Source organism: Ixodes scapularis, unplaced genomic scaffold (assembly GCF_016920785.2).
Source record: "Ixodes scapularis isolate PalLabHiFi unplaced genomic scaffold, ASM1692078v2 PGA_scaffold12__126_contigs__length_90152505, whole genome shotgun sequence".
Lineage (NCBI taxonomy): Eukaryota > Metazoa > Arthropoda > Arachnida > Ixodida > Ixodidae > Ixodes > Ixodes scapularis.
In genome coordinates, this window is record NW_024609838.1 from 89,099,021 (window position 1) to 89,124,567 (window position 25,547).

The 25,547-nt window shown below is 49.0% G+C and overlaps 1 protein-coding gene across 5 annotated transcripts in view; it reads right to left on the reverse strand.

Annotated features, from left to right (window-relative positions):
- Positions 1-25,547, reverse strand: part of LOC8037389 (kinesin-like protein KIF21A) — a 265,745-nt gene that overhangs the window by 154,328 nt on the left and 85,870 nt on the right. For all 5 annotated transcript variants that reach the window (XM_040212128.3, XM_040212131.3, XM_040212130.3 and 2 more), the window contains exons 13-19: positions 23,776-23,879; positions 22,061-22,249; positions 21,798-22,003; positions 20,026-20,263; positions 17,810-17,877; positions 14,640-14,708; positions 8,303-8,374 (exon numbers count right to left, since the gene is read on the reverse strand). In XM_040212128.3, coding sequence (XP_040068062.1) covers positions 8,303-8,374; positions 14,640-14,708; positions 17,810-17,877; positions 20,026-20,263; positions 21,798-22,003; positions 22,061-22,249; positions 23,776-23,879 — 946 coding nt within the window. The remainder of the gene's footprint in view (positions 1-8,302; positions 8,375-14,639; positions 14,709-17,809; positions 17,878-20,025; positions 20,264-21,797; positions 22,004-22,060; positions 22,250-23,775; positions 23,880-25,547) is intronic.

The window sequence follows — 25,547 nt, forward strand, 5'->3', positions numbered from 1 at the left end:
CTCGATCGGTCTTCAAGATGGACCCAAACAGCGTGAAAAACCCAGTTTGGCGGTATTTCTCGAAACTTCCCTCTAAAAACGAAGCCCGGTGTGAACAATGCAAAAAGGTACTGAAGACACCAACCGGAACAACAACAACCCTTTCAAACCATCTGAAAAAGCATCCGAGCTTGTATGAGGCCTACGAAAAAGAATGTGCGGCACGTGAAAAACAAAAGTCTGCAGGGCAGTCTACGCCGCAGCCGTCAGTGTCATCACATTTTCGGCCGACAATGAAATCGACCACACCGAAGGCGAGACAGGTGACTCAGAAGATTGCAGCTTTCATCACGGGCGGCTTGCACTCCTACAGTGTCGTCGAGGAAAACGGCTTTGTCGAAATGCTGAGGTGCGTTATTCCCGAGTATAGCGTGCCTTCAAGAACCATGTTCTCGAGGTCGGTGATTCCCGATTTGTACGCCGCAAAGAAGGCTGAAGTGATGAAAGCCCTCCGATCAATCTTTGATGCTGGAGTCGAGTGCTACTGTTTGACCACCGACAGCTGGACCTCGCGCGCTATTCAGAGCTATGTAAGTGTGACGTGCCACACAATGGACAAGAAGTTCGTGCAGCACATCTACACTCTCACATGTGGTCAAATGACCGAAGACTGCACTGCAGAGAACATTCGCCGGTTTCTGCAGAACGTGATAAAGGATTGGGAACTTCCAGAAGATTTGCCAACCTATATTGTCACTGACAATGGGAGGAACTTTGTCGCTGCTGTGGAGCATTCACGGTGGCACAGGGTTCAGTGTTTTGCCCACACTCTACAACTTTGCATCACTGATGCAAAGAAGCATGCACCTGAATTCTTTCAACTGTGTGCAAAGGCACGTTCAATAGTTGGCCACTATAAAAGAAGTACCCGAGCACGTGCCCGACTCCAAGACATGCAAAGAAATATGCAGATGGAACCTCTCGAAGTCATGCAAGATGTGCCTACGAGGTGGAACAGCGAACATGCCATGATGTCCAGGCTCCTTGAGCTTCGCACTGCCATCTCTGCAGAACTTTCTACGTCGGACAGTGTGGAAAACCTGTCATCCGCGGAGTGGAAGCTAATGGCTGGGCTGGTCAGTGTACTGCAGCCCATTCAACAAGCAACAACAGAACTCTCTGCGACCAAATACCCAACACTCTCGCAGGTGATTCCTCTGCTGGAGTGCACTGAGATTACCCTGAAAGAGTACATTTCAGAAGCCAATGAAGTAGCCTCCTTTGCAATCAGCCTGCTGCGAAGTCTCAAGACCAGGTTCGTGGATGTGAAGATGTCTCCGCTATTGGTACTGGCAACACTGGTCGATCCTCGTTACAAGGCAGTCTTTCACTCCACAGAGTCCACAGCAAGCCAAGAGTTGTGGGCGAGTAGCCTGCTTCTTTCGGAAGTTGAGAAAGTGCACTCAACTGGAACAGCGGAAACCAGAGAGCATGGAAGTGCTGCAAGCACCACAGAAGAAGCATACTCTGTGTGGACTGCATTCTCTAAAGTCAAAATGGCTTCGGAAGAAACACGGCAGTCTGCTGGCATATCCCAATGCCAGAAGCAAGTGAATGAGTATCTGAAAACCCCACTGCTTGGCCGTTCAGAGGATCCCCTCCTGTGGTGGTCGACCCTGGGCATCCAGCTTTACCCTGCTGTGGCTACAGTTGCGCAGAAGTATCTGTCCATTCCAGCTACCCAGGCGGCCAGTGAAAGGGTGTTCTCTACCGCAGGCAATATTGTGACGACCAGGAGGGAGCACCTGCTTCCGGGGCATGTCGAGCAACTCCTTTTTCTCCACGAGAACTGATCGAACTCGGCTCTTATTGGAAACTTCAACATGTTAGAATACCAGAGTGTGCAATATATACTGAACAGATGCAGTTTTAGTTCATCTCTTTTTTCCACCATTTTTTACCTCCGTAAACCCATTTAGGTTTTTTAATGTTTGTCTTCCAATAAATAAGTCATACTTGAACAAATTGTGGTCTCATTCTCACAAATCAGTCTACTTAATAATTGCACGTATGCAATAATTATCTTGCACGCCACTTTGCGGCCAAGTTTTTAGAGCGCAGCTCTTAGGGGCCCGTTTCCAGCCTGAGCGGCGTCGGCGTCGCCGTTGGCGTTGCCGTCGGCGTAACCGCGCCCCTCCCTCTCCTTCTCCTCCCCTCATCCTCCTCCCCCTCCTCCTCCTCCCCCTCCTTCTCCTCCTCCTCCCCTCATTGTGTAGTATGGTCCGGGCGGGTCACGTGACCTCGGGGGGAGGGGGTCACATGACCCGTTTCCAGCCTGTGCGGCGTCGGCGTCACCCCTCCCCCTCCTCCTCCTCCCCCTCCGCTCCTCCTCCTCCCCCTCCTCCCCCGCCAAGGTCACGTGACCCCGGGGGTGACTCCCCTCCCCCCGTTGAAGTCACGTGACGGCCCGCCCAAGGTCATGTGATCCCGTCCCCTCGAGGTCACGTGACCCCCCGGACCTCTGCCCTCCTCCTCCTCCTCCTCCCCCTCCTCCTCCTCCCCTCATTGTCTAGTATGGTCCGGGGGGTCACGTGACCTCGGGGGGAGGGGTAAAGGAGAGGGAGGGGGAGCAGGAGTGGAGGAGGACTAGCAGGCATGATCACGAGGGAGGAGGAATATACCCTCCACTCCTCCTCCTCAAGAGCTGCGCTCCAATTCGGCGTTACAGGAAGTTGTAAACGGCTTTCACTTTTTTTGATTGGCAAGTATTCGTTATTCGATTCGAAAATATTCGGCCAAAATCGCTATTCGCTTCGAATTCGATTCGAACTCAAAATCCACTATTCGCACAACCCTAGTGTTTGCATTTGTGGTAAACTCAGTGGAGATGGAAAAACCCTTCTCTCCCCTTATGGCACAAAGAGAAGTCCCACTGGTTGTGGGACGAGCCCCAACGACCCGTCATTAATCTACGAGAAAGCGTCTTTCGCCGTCGTCCACTAACGACAACTTAAAAACGGGTGTTTTCAAGCATTACTCACGTTATACGAATCCCACTTTGGCAGTATCCAGTTGCTACGCATAATGTTGGAGGGTTCCAAAAACTTGCACAGTGTTCCATTTCACCATAACAACTCAGGTTCTCGAATCGAAACATAAAATAAGTTCTGCCAAAACTCGGAGGGGAAGATTCCCCTCCGAGCTTGGCCTCGTTTATCTGGATGTGCCCCCTACCGTCACCTTCATCACTCAGAAAGATGGGAAAACCTTCGCTTGGGTCGTCACTGCTGCAGACTTGCCACGCCAAGGCCGCACTCCATCCCGGGAGCGGGAATGGAATCACACTCGCATCGACTGCCACTGACAGGCTGTCCGTGCCGCACACCCACGGCAACGAGGGGGTCTCGAGGTGTGCCAACATGCTACAGCTGCCGCTTCTTCGCAAATTGTTAGCGAAAAAGGGAATCATTTCTACCAGTACTTCTACGTAGAGTTCCTCAGAGGAAAAACCAGCCATGAGGGGGAGTAAAAGTGTCGACAGTCTTTAGTATACAGATTCAATTCCTGTTTACACGAGCTTCCCAAAGTAAAATCGATTATTAGATATAATAATACCATAGCTCATCTAAGTACACAAATACAGAACACTCAACTCAATGCCATGCATAGATAGCAGGGTTGGGCAGTATCCCGATACAAATATATCACCATAGTACTTCACAAATATGTTTCGTATCTCTATTTCTGTATCGAGATACATATTTTTTCACCGGTATCTGTATTCCCATATCGAAATACATTTGGAATGTGTCTTCATATCGCGATGCAATCAGGATGAAATGCATTTCGTAACATTTCTTGAGAAATACTCGCCTTGCCCCCCTCCTCTCAAAATACAAGTCCCAATGCCTTTTTCTTTTTGAGGACAGCAAGGTAAAGGAGTTGCTGGGGCATTGTTACCATGCTGACCAAGGTTCCTTCCGATTCTCCAAACTAGTTTTCTATGAGTCCTCTTCTTTCTTCTGAGAAGTGTTGCGTAGTCAAGGGCTCTAACCAGGTGGCGTGCCAGAAGTGTTCTTGCAGAGGAGTGCTCTCATCGGGGCTGTGAGGTTCAACACGTGTGGGAGGAACCGCAAAAAGCCCTTTTGCTTTCTGTCCCCTGGCATTATACGAGCCAACCAGAGGGCACTAGTATTGAGCCAACCCGCCCTCCACATCCCCCCTTTTAGGACAAAAGAACGCCAAAGAGTTTTCAGCACCCTGATCCTGAGTAAGCGAGTCTTTTCAAGGTCACAAGTTCAAATGCACTGGCGACTGGACGACACGCCTGGACCATGTGCGCGCAACCGCTGCTGGCCGCCTACGAGGAGAAGCCGGGGCAGCCTGAGGTGAGCAGGCGAACCCCGATTCCGGGTGAGCCATAAAAGCAACTGGGCTTTCGGTGATGGTCCTTGTTGAGGCCCCAGATGTCTTCGGTTGTGAACCAGCGTGCCCGACGGGGTTGATGATGACCATTAGGAGTTTCTCGGTGCAGCAGCAACGAGGGCTCTAGTGTGCCAAACTAAGCGTAATTGGGGCAACTACTCCGAGGCTTAGAAATCATATAAATATCCAGTTTGTTTCAAAAAGTCTCAAACACGGCCGAGAGGAAATAAAGGTTTACAGTGTAGACCGCATATAACATATGTCGCGGGAGTCGCGAAAATCCGCACTATAAGCGGTACCGCGTTATAACCGAAACATCAATTTTTCAGGCCAAAATACATGCCATAAGACAACTTACCCTTGTAAAAGAATTTATTTTATGTTAGATAAAAAATAAAGCTTAGTTTGAGGAAAGTCTTTATTTCACCAGACTAGTACACTTCTCTCTCAAGTGTGTCACACATTTTGAAAGAAATGAGCGGCTTTTGCCTGGCGCAGCCTTTTAGCGGCATCGCGGGTTGCGGACGGACGTTGCGAGCGTTCAGGATTGCTAACCCTAATCACTTTTCTCCGGAGATGAAAACGCGTGAAAATTCGCATCCTTCATACGGTACGCGCCAGTAATACCTTGAACTTGAGCACACGCATGAAATGCGCCAAATAAGAAATCCGGGCGATGTTCGAGGACACAAATGCTTAGAAATCACCACTGTAGTCGAAGTAAACAAACACGACGACACGGGCGTTTCTGCCGTCTTGAGAGCGCCGCCACGACATCGCCGCTAGAGTAGGTGGATCTTCCCTTCTAGTACGTGCTGGGTTATCATAGCGACACACGACGAAAATTCAGTCAAGGATAGCGCTTTTACGCGGAACGATGAGATGAACGCCGTCTACGACGACGATCACAACGTTGACCACAACCAGCAGCCGGCCCGCGACCGGCATGCATGCAACGCGCGCGAACACTTCTCCTCAACCTGCGATTGGTCTGTCGTCGCGGTTGTTGGTTTCCGCAGCGGAGGGACGCACGCACGTGAACGACACGTGCGTGCGTCCCTCCGTCGCTAGGGCAACTGAAACCTCTTTCTTCGCTTCTCCCGCTTCTTCGAGCAACCTCCTTGCCCCGCGAGTGCCGCTTGCGCAACGCTTGCGGCTCGCGCCGTCAGCGCAGTTATCTAGTGTCGCACAGGGAAGCGTGCTCGCTGCTCCGGTCGTCGGCGCGGTCGGCGGGCTGTGCCAGAAACCGCACTATAACCGGTATTTCCCTTCGCGCGCCTGCGTTTTAAGCGGTATGTAATTACATGGAGTTCTATGGGAGGCGAACCGGTGGTTTAAAAAAACCGCGTTATACCCGGTCCTGCACTATAAGCGGTTACGTTGTAAGTGGTCTATACTGTATCACCAAGCAAAAATGAGACGCCAAACGAAAGGTGATCTCACTAAAGTTCCAAAAAACATGCTTGTGTAGTGAGTGACGAGACGAGCAATGCCGTAAAATGCGTAACATGTTGAAAAGCTCTTCACAAAGGTCACATATTGTAACATCTTCACCACGAAGCGGATATGTCACTCAGGAGCGACCTATTCTTAAACGGCACAGAAGAACCTCGTCCGACGTTCCCTGTTATAAGAGCTCTCCCCAATGCCCGGGCCTGATACAGTGTAGACCGCATATAACGTATGTCGCGGGAGTCGCGAAAATCCGCACTATAAGCGGTACCGCGTTATAACCGAAACATCAATTTTTCAGGCCAAAATACATGCCATGTGACAACTTACCTTTGTAAAAGAATTTATTTTATGTTAGCTGAAAAATAAAGCTTAGTTTGAGGAAAGTCTTTATTTCACCAGACTAGTACACTTCTCTCTCAAGTATGTCACACATTTTGAAAGAAATGAGCGGCTTTTGCCTGGCGCAGCCTCTTAGCGGCGTCGCGGGTTGCGGATGGATGTTGCGAGCGTTCAGGATTGCTAACCCTAATCACTTTTCTCCGGAGATGAAAACGCGTGAAAATTCGGATCCTTCATACGGTACGCGCCAGTAATACCTTGAACTTGAGCACACGCATGAAATGCGCCAAATAAGAAATCCGGGCGATGTTCGAGGACACAAATGCTTAGAAATCACCACTGTAGTCGAAGTAAACAAACACGACGACACGGGCGTTTCTGCCGTCTTGAGAGCGCCGCCACGACATCGCCGCTCGAGTAGGTGGATCTTCCCCTCCAGTACGTGCTGGGTTATCATAGCGACACACAACGAAAATTCACAGTCAAGGATAGCGCTTTTACGCGGAACGATGAGATGAACGCCGTCTACGACGACGATCACAACGTTGATCATAACCGACGCCATGTTCGCGGATAGAAGCAGCCGGCCCGCCGGCCCGCGACGGGCATGCAACGCGCGCGAACCCTTCTCCTCGACCTGCTATTGGTCTGTCGTTGCGGTTGTTGGTTTCCAACGCAGCGGAGGGACGCACGCACGTGAACGACACGTGCGTGCGTCCCTCCGTCGCTAGGGCAACTGAAGCCTCTCTCTTCGCTTCTCCCGCTTCTTCGAGCACCCTCTTTGCCCCGCGAGTGCCGCTTGCGCAACGCTTGCGGCTCGCGCCGTCAGCGCCGTTATCTAGTGTCGCACAGGCAAGCGTGCTTGCTGCTCCGGTCGTCGGCGCGGTCGGCGGGCTGTGCCAGAAACCGCACTATAACCGGTATTTCCCTTCGCGCGCCTGCGTTTTAAGCGGTATGTAATTACATGGAGTTCTATGGGAGGCGAACCGGTGGTTTAAAAAAACCGCGTTATACCCGGTCCTGCACTATAAGCGGTTACGTTGTAAGTGGTCTATACTGTAATGGGGAGTTTGTTGTTGCTCTCTGTATCCCATTCCAGCTGCCATGCGTGAAAAATAGATTTCCTCAAAAGAGGTGTACGCCACTGGATATTGTTGATGAGGCTGGAACCGACTCAGCCAATTTATTTGCCTGTTCATTGCCCACGATCCCAACAAAACTCAGCACCCAGCAAAACTTTACATCCCAACAGCGTAGGAGGGCCCTGCTGATTTGGACGTGTAGATGCTGTGCAAGGAGATTCTTAGTAGGCATCAAGGAGAACACAGCCAATAAGGCACTTTGTGAATCGACGGAGAGAACAGCTTTCACTATGCTCTTGCCAAGTGTATGTTCGACAGCTAGTAAAATACTGTAGAGCTCTGCAGTAGCTTGAATGGCTTTCCTGTATGAAGTAGAATAAATGGCACATCCTACAAAAGACGACCATTTGGAGCAATCCGTATAAAACTCCGACAAGTTTGCATATTTCTGGTGCAGAGAGAGCAACTCCTGCTGGAGGATTTGTGATGGAATGCTCTTCTATAACCAAGTCACAGAAAATGGGCAGAGCACCCCAAGGTGCAACCCTGTCGGTGTTCTTACAGGGAAGCTGAAACACTTCAGGAAAAAACCGAGATAGAGGTGAATTCTGGCGCATTCTTTCCCATGGTGTCGAAAGCAATGCCCAGCGCACGTTGGGCACCGCTGGACACCCGTTTCTAACACCAGGTAGTGTTCGGGACTTGGGCGCCCGAGACTAGGGCCGCAGGAGCAGGGGCGGCCGAGGGACATAAGCAGACAGCACTCCAGGTACAAGATAAAGCCCCTTTTACATTCTGTACCTCGCCTTTTATCGGCATGCAAGCCAAACCAGAGGGCGCTAGTATTCGGTTAGCACGCCATCTACAGTCTAGCGATTCATAAATGTCTGCCACAAAGTGTGCCCCTAAAGCATGATTTTTGTTGGGTTTTTTTTTCACCGCGGGGTTCAACTCACAATCGAGTCGACCTGCAGTTGCGTAAATATGCCATATGGCCCAACGTCTGGGAAAAAGATATTCACCTTTCCGGCAAGCCGAGCCTTGTCTCTTTTGCGAATCAGCTTGTCAAGGTGTCGCGTCAGCTTCTCCCTCTCCTGTAGAATAAGAAAAAAACATTCGTATTGGAAGCATTCACTGTATGTACATTTAATTTAAAGGGAATCCTAAAATACTTAAACATATCAATAATTCGATAAACAGAAGTACAGCCACCGACCAATTTTTCGGACACCGATAAATCGTACATGTTCGACATTTCAGGCCTAAAGAAGGAATCGTGACCTACCCCGTAGAAATAGTGCATTTTCACGATTGAAGTTTCGAATGGCTTCAAATCCAATAAAGTTTAACTTTTCTGACCAAGTGGTCGCGAGCAATTGGTGGGAAACACTGCCGAGGAGCCGCCATTTTAGATTCCACGTTGGCTGCGCATGGATTGGCACTTGAGTACTGCCAAGTCCTACCGCTAGGTGACACCGTGTTACGTCATTATCATCATTATCATCAGTGTTGCCATTTTGCTTTGTTCATTGGCCATTCTGCAGTCTCGTCTGGGTGAATCGTGTTTTCGGATTCTGCTGCCTCGAACACGTCATCCGCCGCCTGTTCTTCCGCTGCCGTGAAGAAGCACAGAAAGTACTCGGCCATACCGCTAGAAAAGAAGGCAGCCATTCTCGAGCTAATAGAGAGTGGCCCAACGCAAGCGGAGGCGTAACCTGGCACGAGTGACGGCTTCTTTAGGGGGGCACTGACACCTCAAGGGTCGTATTTTTTTTTTTTATTGCCTAAAACGATGCACGTTGTAGTCATAGACACGCAGAAAAAAAAAATGCATCGCGGAAAAAAAATGTTTTTACGCGCGCGCACCCCTTTTTCATTTTGGCGTTTTCCTCCCCCGCTTTTCACCTCCTCGCTTCTTTTGATTTGTGACGTCAAGAATCAGGAAATTTAAAAGCTTTGTAGGCGACATTTCTATAACATTTAATAACAGCAATCCTAAAACATGTTTTTTAACGCAATTGCGAACAAACTACGGCCCTTCTTTTTGAAATACCAAAAATCGGAGTCTGTTGTGGTGCCGCCTCCTGGATTTGTGTCCTCCCATGGAAAACGGGCGACACCGCTCCAAACCGGTCCGCCAGCACTCGCTCCTTTCCTCCTCGCTTTGGGTCGCCATGGCAACGGCAGGGGGTCGTGAAGGAAAGTGGACTCTCAGGACTCCGCAATATTTGACGTCAACGCACCGGCGCAGATCGCACGGGAACTTCGAATGTGGCATTTGGAAATTGTTTTTTTTACGCCACAAATACTGACTTCTCAAGTTTCGAATTTTGAGGGTAATGTCCCAGCATCGTTTTCAATCGTTTCGGATAATAAAAAAAAAAATATATTATTGTGACGTGTCGGTGCCCCTTTAAGCCCGCTTAGACAGAACAAGGCAAGTTTTTTTATCCGACGATGTTACGGACCGACCCATCATTCGGACGTTTTCCAGACCCTGTAGAGCACTAAAAGTTGGTCGGTGACTGTCTCCTAACTTAAACTCCAACTGAAATTTTTACACGTCTCCGCTAATACAGTAAAATCTCATTAATTCAATCTCGATTATTTCGAACTCGCGAATAATTCAGATTACTAACACGCAGGTCCCGTCCTATGTGTTTCTAGGAAGGGAACTCCCGGTAATTCAAACTTTGCATTATTCCAACAAAGACCTGGTCCCCCTCGGGTTCAAACTAACGAGACTCCACTCTAGCCAAGATTGTGACAAATGGGAGCTTACCAACTGGAGCATTAAAGAAGCAATACAGTTGAACCTCGATTTAGCGAAGTCGCCTGGACCCCCTAATTATTTCGTTAAATCGGGAACTTCGTAAAGTCGAGAAAGACATTCTTCGGGATAGGCTGCGCGGGGAATCCGAATTTGTTTGTTAAATCGGGTTTCGTTAAATTGAGGTTCAACTGTAAATGCAATACAGTGCAATCCAGTCATAACGATAATGAGAAAACCCAAAAATGCAATCGGTATAACCAAGTATCCTTGTATCTGGACTAGAAACTGATCGTTTTTAGTCTAGAAGCTCTATAAACTGATTGTTATAAGCAGTATATCTTTATATGTAGTAGCGCTATAAGTGGATTGCACCGTAAAACCATTTTAAGGTGTAGTCGTAAAAAACCACGGGCATTGCTGCTCAAATGCACCCGGCTGCAATAAAAAAAAATTGAAGAACTAAAACCGCGGGACGCATAAAAGGACCAAGTGAATCCACAGTGCAGTCACGACGACAGCTGCGGCATGTCACGGAAAAGTCGTCTGCTTTTTTCATTTTCAACGACGTTGTCGAGCGGTAATCTTGCAAAAGCTCAATGAGAGTTGCTGCAGTAGACGCGTCCATCTCCGTGTCGCCAAGTGCTAGCGTCACGCTCCTTGCAAGACGCGCCGACGCGAGCTAATTGATGCTGCGTGAATAGTTTGTCTTCTAGGTGGGTCGGGTGATGCGACGTCACACGACGCAACAATAGGTGTATGGTCGAACTCTTTTGATCGGGCGGCTTCTCACGCCACTTAGCCAGAGCTTTTAATTTCTATGATTCACTCCGATGGAATCTGCAATTAAGAATTATAAAAACTGGCTGCAGAAACCACTATTGTTGGTTGTTTATGAATTGCAATAGCATTCGTCTAGGACAACCTCAAGGACGAAACCTAGGACGGCGTCCTAGAAGACGACCTCTAGGGCGATATCAAGGACAACTTCAAGGAAGACCTCTAGGACATCGTCTAGGAGGACCTCAAAGACAACCTCTAGGGCAGCCGAAGGACGACGTCAAAGACGACCTTTAGGACGACGTCAAGGTCATCAGGTCCTTCGAAGATGGTGCGAATGTGTGGAGAATGTGGCCTGAAATGGTCTACTGCACATACCTACTGCGCATTAGGAGGCCAGAAAGTCCAGAAATACGGGAAAGGGGGGGGAGTAACTTAAGAATGTTATCGCATTAAGAACTTTCTACGGCGACGCCACAGCAACTGCAACCATCTAGTGGGCGCTTTGCAAGACTCGTACACACTGTGTTTATCGAATGCCAGCAGGTTCTCAAAGGTCTGTGGTAATGCATATGGTGGTCCCAAGATCCAATCCTGAGAACGACACGCCAATCTTTATCCAGCATTTGACAATATCGACGACGGACGCCCTATGCCAAACATTCTTTCCAGAGGTGGGAAGTGCCTGCCACAGGCTGTCAAAAGTCCCTTTCCTCATCCACTGAAACAAGTCGAGAAAGCGACAGAAAAAAGCTCGTGGTACGCCTCCTTCATCCGGTCGTCGTCTTTTTGCCCCGTTTTAGTTTTTTAAATACCTCAGCACTTCTTAGGAGTTGCGAATGCGAAAGCATAAATGTCGTTCTTCCGCTCCCTTAGTGCGGCACATTCGCATGGACGGCCACGCTTTGCTACTGCCGAGGGCCAAAGGCCGAGCGCGCGCTCTCGTGAAGTGGCAACGCCGTCATCAGCCGTGGAGCCACTCCGAAGTCTGCCCGAGCGGGCTCTGGGTGGCCCCGCAGCCAGCCGTTTACCGGAGTGGGCCCGCAGCGCCACGAAACTGACGCCTGGCCAATGGGAACCTTGTTCCTTGAAACTGACGTGCGCCAGCCCCAATGGGAGCCTACCCATCACATTTCAGCTTCGCTCCTTTTAGAGAGACGAATTCAGCTGTCGTTTTCCGTGGCTTTTTGCGCGGCTTCAAAGATGGGAGCCTCCAGATCGCGGCTTCACTCGGCTCCATTGGGACCGGGGAGTTTAGCTGCCCTTTGGCGCGGCTTCAGAGCTGATGACGTCGGCTCACTTTATGGGAAAGTTAATGCTTTCCCATTAATGTCAAAACAAAAACAACAAAGCAAAACGGTGAAAGTAAAAGGTAAACCAAACTAAACGAGGCGTTCAAAACGCAATTTGCACGATAGTTGTCAACTGGCTCGATCAGGCTTTTTTGGGGCTCCAAGGAGTCGAAGCGGGGTGTTGTTCTCGCCCGACTGTTTGTACCTTTCATTGCCCGTGGCCAGAGTCCTTTATCCTTGGCGTATACAAACCACACTGCGAACGTAGTCTTCAGTGAAAGCCTCCGCGTGAGAGGCGTGCTGATCGATGCATCGAACGTTGGTTCGATACGAGATGCCTCAACTTTTACTTTCTTGAGGGGAAATGTAGCGCCACCTCACAGAATCTGTCAGAAATGAAAGCGAATCTTCGGTGGACAGTGCCATTGAGACGCTTTTCTATTCTTCCCTGGAACACCTATAACACCTTCTGCATTTACGAGTCTTGGTTAGCATGCTCAAGATTGAAGGACTCTTTCTTCTTTCGTTACAGTCAGTCTGCAAAGCCCTCCCTTCCTCTTTTTTTTTTAAATAAAAAAAGTAATAGGTGGTGCAAACTACTGCCCCGTTATGAAAGGTACAGCCGTCCCGACTTATCCGTCCATTCATCCTCTTGATGCTTCCCGCTTCTGTCGGGAACTAGATCAGACCGTGGTGCCCCATACTTTAGAACTACACGGATCAGCTGACGTAACCGAATGCAGCGTCGGTGTTCGGCTGGAGCTCTCCGGCCGCCCAAGGGGGGGCCAGCCCTCGGTCCTGCAGGAACAATGCAGCATGCACGCTGCATATGCCCAGCACAAAAGCCCAAGCGGGCCAAGTTCCCATCCCCTGATCACTACTTTCAAGAGGGACTTTGTTTATTGATAGTATGACAAAATCCCCTATTTGCACAACCCTATGCTCTACCGAAGAAGATAATGGAAACCTGCCCACGGGCCTTGTGTTGGGGAAACAAACGGGCTTTGTGGTCTGGCCTCCTTACTACCGTATTTGCACGAATACAACGCGACCACGAATATAACGCGAGGGCAGGTCTTGATGCCCTCAAAAAGAAAAAAAAAATTTTTACTTTTACAACGCGAACCAAGGCCGCGTCAATTTCTCGCACTCGGGGGCATAGCAGATGTGAAAAGTCAATGGAAATAGAAGAAATATCAGTTTATGTTTTGACAGCACTCATCCTCACTGCTCAGGTCCTTCCGTTTACAATCCACTTGACGACTACGCACATAAGCAGCAGCACGGCACCTGCTTGTCTGGTAGTTCTCTTTTCTTGCGAGCTCCTCGGCAGCCCACAATCCAAGCAAGGCAGGAAGCAGAAGCACCAACACACAAACACCAGATCACTCTGGAGCTTCTGCTCCAGAGTGATCTGGTGTTTGTGTGTTGGTTTGTTTGTGTGTGAAACGAAACAATGCGCAGGCGGAAAAAAGACTGCTGAATCCGATGCACGATCACACTTCTTGTTCTGGTCCCTCTGCATAAACAAATGCCTCGTGTTGCACGATTGCGTAAATGCGGTTGGTGGCCTTGGCTTGGCTTGTGTTGGCTTGACTTGGCCCGGCTTGGCTTGGCTCAAATTGGCCAGTGCCCGCATGACGCGGCGCGCGTGCGCCGAGTTTTTGCGTTGTGCGCGCGTTATACAAACACAAAAGCGATAAAAATCTGTTTTTATGTTTTCTATTCTCCCCTTCACGTGGCCCAATAGCTAATAAATTCCCTTCCACACCCCCACTTGTTTTCCCACCAGATATTTTGCATTGAGCCGGAGGGATGGCTTTCTCCTCTGGCCTTCTCCAGACTTGCGCTCCTTGTGGTTGAACTCGATTCCGAATATAACGCGAGGTGCGTTTTGGAGCTCGTAATTTCGGAAAAAAAACTCGCATTATATTCGTGTAAATACGGTAATAAGAGTAAAGGATGCCCTCTTCACACTGCAATTAGTTGTTTTATATCCCCGTGACTTTGGCACACTCCCAAGGGGTCCCCGACACATCCACGCTTGAGGGTTATGGCGTGTCTATTTAGTTTGTCCCTTTTACATGATGGTGGGCACATCTTGGACTTGTTGTTTGTTCCCAGAAACTGTTTCACCTGCAACGCCAAATGTCGGCGTCCAGCGTCCCAACAGTCAGTATAGACTTTAGCACGGTAGACAAAGCCAGCAAGCTTTGCGTCTGGCCATAAGGTGGTACAATGTCAAACTCACAATCACCGGGTTCAGGGGCTGGATTCCCACTGAAATGCATCTTGAATTTCCTTCACAAAATTTTCACGAATCATACTCTGAAGAATTTGTAGCACCTTTGGTAATGATCTCAAGGATTCCAGCCCTTAAACGCATACTGGGTTAAAAGCTTAATCTGATTGGTCATCCACTCGTGCGTACATCCAATGCCCTAGACCACCTAACAAGTTCAGTTCCATCTGAAAGATTAGGCGATTCTTTTATCGCGAGTGGGGCAATTGGCTTACCATGAGCCAACGCTCCATGTCCCGTTCCAGGGTGTAGATGTTCTGCTTGCTCATGACAAGCTTGTCAATCTGCGAAATTCAAGAGTGCACAAAACAAGGTTCCCACGCTCATAACTGAAGTCCTCTTGGGTCCAGATCACATGAGCGAATGACGCTTTAGCGACATTTGAGCAAATCGATGTTTTAGCGAATAACGGGGGCGCGCGTTAACCTCCCCCCCTGCGCTGCGCGTACGCCGCTTGGCGGCGACAGTCTGCAGCGACTCATTACAAAAGTGTGAACCCACTTGGCCCACCCGAAAACACTGCTTAGCAGCGTCCAACTTTTCGCTGAAGTGTCATTCGGTGAAACGTGGGTGTTGGCTAAAACGTCATTTGATCAAGTGAGTGCCTCCCCCTAGGTATGCGTGCTAGACCTGGGCACGACCTCCTAAGAAATTTGCACAGTCTCAGGAACTTGGTGGTACAAGCATCTTCCATAGACGCAAGTTGCGTGTCGGGAGAAAAATAATGTGACAGCATGTTGCAATTTCTCCTGGCCTAGGAAGAAGCACCTTGCTGTATATATCTGCGGGCCCATATAATCATCATCAACAAACTTGGGGTGTTCGCTGGAGCAGCCATCTGTAAAAAAGCCATTATGTTCCTTTCATAAAGTGTTCTTTGGATTGTGTCTCTTACCCGGCGTTACTTAGGCTGCGATGTAACACACCTGACACAAGTTGGGTCTAGATCGCAAGAAAAAAATAATGACAATGCACGCAACAATCTCTCTCGGGGAGACACGAGGGGAAAAAAATCCTCGTACAGCATATCCCAATTTCTTCCGGGGATGCCTACAGTCCATGAGAGGACCAGTAGATGCCTTGCCTCGCACAACCAAAGCGCATGCTGGAGATTCCAGCCAATTTTTGAAAAGGATAGCACTAAGGTCAAGTCAGTGCATTTTTTTTTATCTAACGGGAGCATGTACTGTCCAGATTGAAAAAGCATAAAAGGGCAATACTGAGGGCAAAAAGGCTTTCTTCCATTACTCTCAACCAGAGGTACTTTACAGAACTTGCGCTTTCTTCCGAGAATGAATGCAAAGAGCCCCTCTTCTGTCTTCTAGCCTTGAGGAGAGTCCAAAGTAGAAATAGCCCCAGCCGAACAAAAATACAACCCAAATATGGACAGCAACACCTCCCGGGTGTACCAAGTTTGTCGATTAGCTGGAAACTTTCCAATGTGCCACAGAAAGTTCCCGAGAAACCAAAACAGTCTTTTTTGGCACAGGCACGCATTGCAGAAAGCTTAAACTCCGTTAGATTGTGACGCTAGCGGTTGGGATAGAATGCAAAGTCTGAGAACATTACGTTACCTAGATCAAAACACAACTGAGATTTTCGCTACAAGCTGACTTGCACCTAAGCCCTCGTATCGACCCAAGATATCAATCCCGTCCATTGTGGACGGGATTTGTATCGCTTCTCAACAAGAAAGAGGATACTATCGAGACCGGTTATAACCCAATAGCGGCTACAGCAAAGCGATCACTATTTTCCATTCCCACTTTGTTCTAACCAAAGTCGGTTATAAAAAAAATAGCGGATATAGCCAAGTGAAGCCCAATTCCCGTTGACTTTGTTAGAACCGGTCTTTTCACTGCCATAGATGCCACAGGCAGTCCCAATCCAATTTCTTGTCTCGACAATATTAGGCTTAGGTGAACGTTGGCTCACAAAGAAATCTCCTTTTTCTCCATTCGATGGAGGTAACATCATGAATTTTAAGTTTGATCCTGACTTCTTTTCTCAGGGACTTTCTGCAATGCGCAGCTCATTGATTTGGGTCGAAAAGCACCTCTTTTCCGGGGATTGCAAGTGGATCTCGCACATAGGCTGGCAAAGGGCTAAACAAAAATCCAGCTGTCAAGATCATTCCCAAGCTTCCATTTAGATATTTCTTACGTCTATCCGTAATGCCTACATTGGGATGGCAAGGAAACGACACATTGGAACGTAGAGATGGCCAGCTATACCTAACGGAACGCGCATCTTCCCAAGAAACTGTGGAGAAGCAACACCCGCCAAAGCAAGCTCCGCGGGTGTTGCTTCTCCGCAGTGCAGCGGCGCTCAGTAAAAAGCCTGCTCAACGGGGCTGATCCTCGGGAAAATAGGAATATACTGCAGTTCAGCTCCAAGCAAGCATCGAGTAGCGTATTATTCCAGATTATTCGAAAATTGAAATATTCGCGCAATCCTAGAGAAAATGTAACCAGAAATAGCTCGTCACAATTTCTTTAAGCCATACATCCTATGAGACACTGTTTGCTGCAGACATCCGACTATCTGCAAATATGTTCCAAGCAGCTTCATGCATTTGCATTAGGTGTGTGCAAATATTAAATTTTGACTTCTAGCCAATAGTGGTTTTGACAAAATATTTTCTAGTTGAGTATGGAATAGTTTCTCCGAGCCTTTCACTACCCTGCCAGCTGAACCCACCAAGGTTGTTCCCAAGGTTACACTTTTTACAACAAGTTCAATGCCCACATTAGGATGGCAAGAGAATGACGGACAGAAAATTAAGCCCATCTAACTCTAAGGATTTATGCAAATATCCTTTCTTCTATCTAGAACTTCCAAGACAATCCCAAATGATGGATGAAGGGGCATATCTGCCTCACATACACACTCTCGCATAATAACGACAGCATCCTAATTTTAATTTTACCACAACACTCGCATAGTTTTTGTTTCTTTCAAGCGTGCTTGTGTTCCGAGCTCGCAACTAAGATATTTGTACTTTTCGCAGCCTCGATCGCTTTGGGGTTAGCCCCGTACTTGTTACCGAGTACCGGTGCAGTGCGGAGAAGCAGCAGCTAAGGAAGCGAGCTTCACGGGTGTGGCTTTTCCGCGGTGCATCGGTGCTCAATAAGAATCCCGCTCACCAAAGCCAACCTGCTGCAGCCCCAATTGGAAAAATGGGAACATCGTAGCTCATCTCGAGCGAATATCAAATATTCAGAAATTTAAATATTTGCACAAAGCTAGGCTTCCTTGGCAGACAGCTTTAACCAATGAAGGGAGAAACACGAGAGCGTCCTCAGACAGTCTCTTTTTGCAGGACGTATTGGCGGTGCAGCTAGAAACCTCCTAGGTAGAAAATGATTGAGAAGCGAAGGCTTACGTTTTTTTCGAGCATCTGCCATTTCTGCTTGGCCACCCTGGGAGAGACCAAGAGAGCCTTGCCATTCCCTACAACCAGAAAGCGGGGCTTATTTACTTGCAGAGACACGAGGGACACGGTCATTTTGTTAGAGCCGTCAACTTCTTTTGCCCCAATTAATTGGCCACGTCACAAGGAGATCCCGCAAGGCGCATCCAAATGCAGCCGGGCGAGCATCGTAATATCCAGAGTCATTGCCCCTTTCCGGGCGAATATCCATTTCCAAATAAACAGGGAGCAATCGCCCACCCCTACAATACCCCGATGCGAAGTCGGCAATCTACCCAAACGGCGCAGTGATTGAAGGACACCCGTGTTAAAGTAAAATGAAGCAGGGGAAGACACTCCTTTGTTTACGTACTTCCTTCCCAATTTCCACGACCCCCAAGTGGGAGCACATGCGTGCAAAAGGGAAACGATGGACAGAATGAAACTTTGCTGAAAGATCGGCTAGCCGAAATTGTTCCTTTTACAATGTAGCAAAACAAAACGACAGAAAAACACTGCTCATCAAACAGAAACTAAGAAAGACGCGAGAAAATTCCATGCAATGCACGTATACCATCCTACTTAGCCTTCAGCGTTACTGGACTGAAGCAAAAGAATATGGAACCATGGCTGAATTAAGCGATGCCATTGCATGCTGTAAAACTTGATTCTCACTGCCTCTGCTATCCACATTGTACTGCTTCGGAGAACCGTCAAATTCCTCACTTTCGGAGTCAGTTAGGAAGAGTGTAGAAGAGTGCTGCGACAGCCCCGTCCTCTTGGAAGGGGCAACGCCACCTACGCCTACAGAGTTAAGGTGCTCTACAAAAGATGGCGCCCAACGCATGAAAAATGATGTCGCACCGTGAAATTTTGCTAAAGAAACCCACATATAAGTCGCATCGTTCTATAAAATGCACCGAGAAAAATGTATGAAAAAATTAAAAACATTTACAATTTCTTGTAATGCCGAATGGGAGTGTAGCTCTTGAGGAGGACCCTCTCCCTCCGTACCCCCCCTCCTTCTCCCCTGCCATTTAGCGGGAAATTGTCGCAAAATTTCCCGCGAAATTTAGCCAAAATTTCCCCAGTAGATTTAGCGGGGAAATTTTTCCCTTAAATTTAGCAGGAAAATTACCCGCTCAATTTAGTGGCAAAATTTCTTTTGCATGAAAATTTTTTTGTGAAATTTAGCGGAAAACATTTTTCCATTAAATTTAGTAGAAAAATTTCCTCACTAAATTTAGGGAAAAAAAAGTGAAAGCCGTTTACAACTTTCTGTAACGCCGAATTTGAGCGCAGCTCTTGAGCAGGAGGAGGGAAGGGTACTGGGGTGTGGGTCACGTGACCTTGGGGGGTCACGTGACAATGCCGATGACGTCATCAGTGACGATAACGAAGCTGATACCGATGACGTCATAAGTGATGATGACGATGACGATGCGGATGCCGATGACGTCATCAGTGACGTCACTGATGACGTCATCAGTGACGATAACGATGCGGATACTGATGACGTCATCAGTGATGATGACGATGCGGATGCCGGTGACGTCATAAGTGACGTCACTGATGACGTCATCAGCGATGATGACGATGACGATGCCGATGCCGGTGACGTCATCAGTGACGTCACTGACGACATCATCAGTGACGATGACGTCATCGCATCGTCATCAGTGATGATGACGATGACAATGCGGATGACGGTGACGTCATCAGTGACGATGACATCATCGGGGGGGTCACGTGACCTCGGGGGCAGGGGGGTCACTTGACCTCGGGGGAGGGGTTCACGTGACCCTGAGGGGGGTCACGTGACCTGAGGGGGGTCACGTGACCTGAGGGGGGTCACGTGACCTCGGGGTGCTCACGTGACCTTGGGAGGGGGGGGGGTCACGTGACTTTGGGTGTCACGTGGCCTTGGGGTGACCTTGGGGTCATGTGACCTTGGGATGACCTTAGCGGTCACGTGACCCACGTGACCTTGAGATGACCTTGGGGGTCGGGTGACCTTGGTTACGCCAACGCCGACGCCGCTCAAGCCGGGAACGGGCCCTAAGAGCTGCGCTCTAAAATTTCCCCGCTAACATTAGTGGGGAAATAATTGAAAGAGGCACTTGGGCCGCTCCACTTGGATCCGGGCACCTCAGAGCCTTGGGAGGGGCCCCCAATGGCCAGGTGCTCACCCCCAAGGCGTCCCGCCACGCGACTGGACATGGGGCGGGTCTGTCGCCGGAGGGCGGCCACCTCCTCGTGGCGCCGCTTGAGCACCATCTCCTTGGTGCGGTTCTGGGCCTCGAGAGAGCGGATGCGGTTCTCCTGCTGCCGGTTCTCCTTGCGCATCTGGGCCACCTCACGCTGCCTCCGCTTCTCCGCCTCCTGGTGACGACGGCTCTCCTCCTTCATCTTCGTCATGAGCGACACCTGCCCCAAACAAACCCTAGTGGAGGTTACTCCCGCTACAACGGGCTGTACACAGATTGGGCTCTTGCAATACCTTTTCACGCTCACACTACCTCGAGCTGGCCTAGAAAGTCATAGCTTCACCGGATTACCCCAAATTTCACCAAATTATCCCGAAAAAACAGTGACAGTCAGTGTTCCAGAACAAACATTTCCGGCTTGTTCCAGTCCAGAGTGGATGGATCGATGAATGGTGACGGCTTTACCCCTTATAACGGGCAGTGGCTTTGCGCCAGTTTGCCTGGAAACAAGAGAAAGTATCATTCCGCCGTGTTCTTGTTATGCTGTCAACGCTGTTCTTAATCCTCGTCTCATTTGGCAACTGCACTGTGTACGTGATTTCTTTTCTGGTTCATGAAAAGAAAAGTACACTTTATTTCACCGTTCGAACAAGGCAGTCGTTTCCTCCCGTCGCGTCCTAGGGACACCGGAGTAATGGCCACGAGGATGAAAAAAGTTCTACACCTTTCATTATAATAACTGGGACCGGTCCATGGCTCCCATGTTTACCTATCACCACCCGTCTTCCTCGCTACGCCGGGACCAGCCTGCTTGCTGTGGCGGCAGTGGAAGCTCGCGTTCCTCAATTCTTTGGAAGCCGTCAACGGCAATGACCTTAGTCCGAAATGCAAAAGCGCCATTTTGCTCAATGCACCGGGACTCGAGAGAAAAACGGATCTACTACAGCATGGCCCCGGCAACCACAGCCAAGCCAGGTAAAGACGAGAGGGAGAGAAGGGCAACGGGGACGAGGAAGCAATCGAAGCGCTCCACAAGCGCTTCTCGACGGCAACCAACGAGCCGATGGAGCAACAATGATTTCGTCAGCGTCATTAGCGTGAAGGGGACTGCCTAAAGAGCAGATGAGGAGCGATGCGTTACTGATGTCGCACTCCCGATGCTTTCCATTTCTTCCCCATCGTAACAGACGCCTTCACCAAACGTTGGGTCACAAACGTATGCTTCTACAACATACGCCGAAAAGCACAGCGCAGAAAGGCAGCTAGTGCACCACGTGGGCGTTAACCAATTCAAGCCATACCAAGTCTGGCCAAGTCAAGTCAATGCAAGCCAAGCCAAAACCATGGACAGTGTTCACGAAAGCTTGCAACAGTCTTTTTTTTATCCAGAGGGACCAGAACAAGAATGATCCTGCATCGGGCATTTTTTAGTTTCTGCTTCACAGTGGTCAGGTGTTGGTGCCTCTACTTCGCACGTCGCTTTGCTTATGGGCAGCTCGCGCCCAAAAAAGAGCGCTGCACATCTGCCGCCAAGTAGATTGCCAGAGTGAGGAGAACCCGAGCAGTGCGGATGAGTGCAGTCAAAACGTAAACTGATATTTCTTCCCTTTTCCCTTCTAGCCGTGCCCCCGAGTGCAATAACTATACACAGCCTCGGCTTTTTCTTTCTTTTCGAGGGCATGAAAACCTTCCCTCGCATAATACGGTAACTGCGAGGTAATAGAGCGAGCGAACCAATGCCCGGATGGACGCACCTTGGTCTTCTTCATGTCGGCCACCTCCTGCTTGAGCTTGCGCACCTGGCGCTCGTACTCGGCCTGGTTCTTCATGAGCTGGGCGTGCTCCCGCCTGGCCGCCTGCATCTTCTTCAGCTCCCCCTGCAGCTGGCCCAGCCGGCGCTCAAAGTCCCCCCGGATCTTGCGCACCTTCTCCTCCGAGTCCTTGGAGGGCCCAGCGCTGCCTGCAACCGTCTCCGCTAGAACACCGGCCCAAACCTCCTCCTCTTTGCAAGACCCACCCACGCTGGAGAGGATGCGGTCCCTCTCGAGCTCCGTCTCCCGTATGCGGGCCTGCAGCTGCACCAGCTTCTCCTCGTAGTGCATGCGCATCGTGTGCAGCCGCCGCTGGCTCTGCTCCAGCTGCTCTATCAACTTCTGCTTGCACGAGATCTCCATCGTCAGGTTCACCAGGTCCTGGCTGTACCTCTCTGCAAGACACACCCCCTTCCAATCGTTGGCTCCCTCCCAACTCACCTTCTTTTTTTTTTTTACGCCTGTACAAGCGAGCGATGAAAACTATATCTTACTTTTTGCTGACACACAATTTTTTTGCCTTTTGGCCACGTTTTGGTATGTGCCTCGAGTGTCTCAGAATGGCAAATCTCTAACTTCTCTGCAAACACCGAGACCTAGAAAATCAGCTCGGTATTCGACGAACGTGGAAACTACCGAGTTACAGTTCCAAATAAATCGAGGCCCAGGAGGGCCGCTCAAAGAAGCAACCTCGGAGCGCGAGGTGCCGCTGTGCCCTACCGTGTCTGTTCCAAAATAGGTTAGAGGCGCGCACTCCCACGAAACATCTTTTATAAATAAATATTCGTTACAGAGCAGGTTACAGCGTTACTCCAACCAAAGACTCCAAGAGCGAATTCAACTTCTGCTTCTGCTCGTCCTCCTCCTCCCCCAACTCTATGGGAGAGGGTCACAATCCCCGCAGAAGCAGGCAGTTACGAGAGATGTACAATTCCGCAACCAAAACGCCGTAAGTCCCAAATATTGGCCAGGCTCTTTAAATGAACCACAAAATTCGGTTTCTTAACCTATCACGCTACGACTTTGTGCAGCGTTGCTCACAGATGGTGTATTTTTTTTTTTGTAAATTTTGCAAAGAGCGAACTTACCTGAGTAAAAAGTAAAGAAAGAAAAAGGCTTAGCTCCTACAGAAACTCACGGGAGACAAGAGATTGCACAAGCGGTCACGACGCCAACTGCCGCCAACGAACGAGCATACGGCGCCAAAAGCTGACATCATTAGCAGACAATGTTTTGGACTAAAAAACGGCACACGTTCCGCAGCGGCGACAGTCGCAGAACCAAAAGCAGGCGTGGTAACAACAAAACAACAAGGAACTGCAAAGCAGACGACATAGTACCCCCCCCAAAAAAAAACAGTTAAAATATCCCAACAAACCATTTCTTTAATCAATCATGTGTCCATTCGATGCGTTTTAATAGTAAGGGTGATAGAATAATGCATTGGCAACTGATATTAAAAAAGCTTTCACCGTTTTTGAGTCGAAAATATTGTCTGCTAATGACGCCAGCTCTCGGCGCCGTATGCTCATTCGTTAGCGGCAGTTGGCGTCACGATCGCTCGCACCCACCTCTCGCCTCCCGTGCAAAACGACGCCGTATTGTTTGAAGACCGGTGGCTTCGCTGCATTTGCATAGGAGTTTAGCCTTTTTCCTTCTTTACTTTTTCCTCAGGCAAGTTCTGTTTGCAAATTTTCCAAAAAAAATTTACAATCTGTGGGCAACGCGGCACAAAATTGTAGCGCGATAGATTGAGAAACTGAATTACGCGGCGATTTAAAGAGCCTGGCCGCTATTTGGGGCACCCGATAGTTTGCCCGCATTCTGTTTGGCGGCAGAGCTCCCAGCGCGCTCCCCTCGCACGGCCAAGAGCATCTGCATTTGTCCAGCCATTGGCCCCCCGCATCCAAAGGCCCCTCACCGTCCTCGTCGGCCTCCACTTCGGACTCGGAGCTCTCGTCGTTGCCGTTGGCCTCGGCTGTGTCCTCGTCCGCATCAGACTTCTTCTCCCCTTCCTCTTCCTCTCTGTGGGGACAACCAAACAACATTTTGCCTGCCTCAAAACATCCAAGTTTTAGAATAACATCCACACTTTCGCATACGTCTTACAGAATACTCTGGCAATTGTCGCAACAACATCTTTAGTACATAAAAACCCACACAACGCACAAGCGTACAATTCCATATATGGGTTGCTTTTTTTTCAAAAGGGAGAATTGGTTTTTATCCTATATTACCGGTTACTAAAGGGAAAACCAAGATCTCTGGCAACTATGAGTGCCTAATGCAGTCCTATTCTTTCTCCTTCGTGCTTGGCGGGCATGTTTGCTCATTCTTGCACCACTTGTGTTTCTGAAATTTCACATTGTGACTGTCGTAACGGGCGGTTTCTGGCAAATGCAAGTATGCTGCCGAAGAGCAAAGCCCTTTCGTTTCATGAGGCTTTGTGCCCACGATCCCGTCTACTCAAATTGCTCCTTCGGAAGTCCGGAAGCACTAGACACCTTCGCTGCTTTGGTACAGATGGATGTCGGAAGTAGCGGGAATGAGTGCAAGTCGATGCGACACTACAATCGCTTTCGAGCAATTCATCGATCGATGGAATTTTATTGGTGCAAATGCATCCAAGGCTAAAGAGCGGCAAAATCTGCAACTATTTCAAGAAACAGTTTTTAGAGAAGAAAGAGCACTCTAGTGGCTAGTGATAGAACAAAAGGATGGACATGGATCCGTGTATGAATAATGTAGATGAAAAATTTGGAAGTTACAAAGTTAGTTTAAAGTGGGCGTAAAAGTCCAGCACTTTCTAAGGATTTAAAAACATGTAGAAAAGGTTCATCTCCAAGCGGAAGAGCAGGGTGTAGAGGTGCCGAGTAAAACATGTCGAAGGGGGACCTGGAAAAAACGGTCCCTGTGACGAGCCCACTCCTCTAGCATCTGCTTCCCGACAACATTCCTCTTGCCATTGACACCAGACGCTTTTCCTTGTGGTCGCTTTGTAGTCTTGGATATCAACATTCCTTGTAGCGCATGAGGCACAATCAGCAGCTTCACTGCCAGGTATACCCACGTGACAGCCAGCAAAAGACGCAATTTGTTTTCCACAGCTGCAGCAACCACTTTATGATGTAGCTGAGTGATTAGAGGGTTTTTTGCTATCTCAAGGGATCTGATTGCTCTCAGAGCACTTAGTGAATCAGCGTAAACTACGGAGTATGTATGCCGTGGCCAGTAGTGAACCATACAACTTGGCAGTCGAGATAATTGCACTGGAATTAATCCTCCGCACACATTTAAGTGATGAACCCATCACGGAACAGCCGACAGAGGAGTCGGTTTCTGTGCCGTCAGTATAAAAGCTGGTGTAGTCTTTATGTGCATTTGGTAGCTCAAAGAATTCCTGTTTTGAGACTTTTGGTGGGGTATTTTCCTTAGTGTACGCAGTGAGTGACACGTCTGATGAGCAGACTATGCTCCCATGGTGCCACAGTTCCCAAAAGCTGAGGAACAGGCAGGTTTGTCCAAAGGCTAGCCGAGACAGCAGTAAAAAGGGCTTACTTTATTAAGGTTTGTTCAAAACGTGTTCCCTCAGCTAGTTCCCAACACAGATGTTGTGATACTGACCGTATCCTGAGGGGATACGTTAGACCCAAGGCAGCTCGCCTTTTCTCTAGGAACATTTCTTCAGCTTCA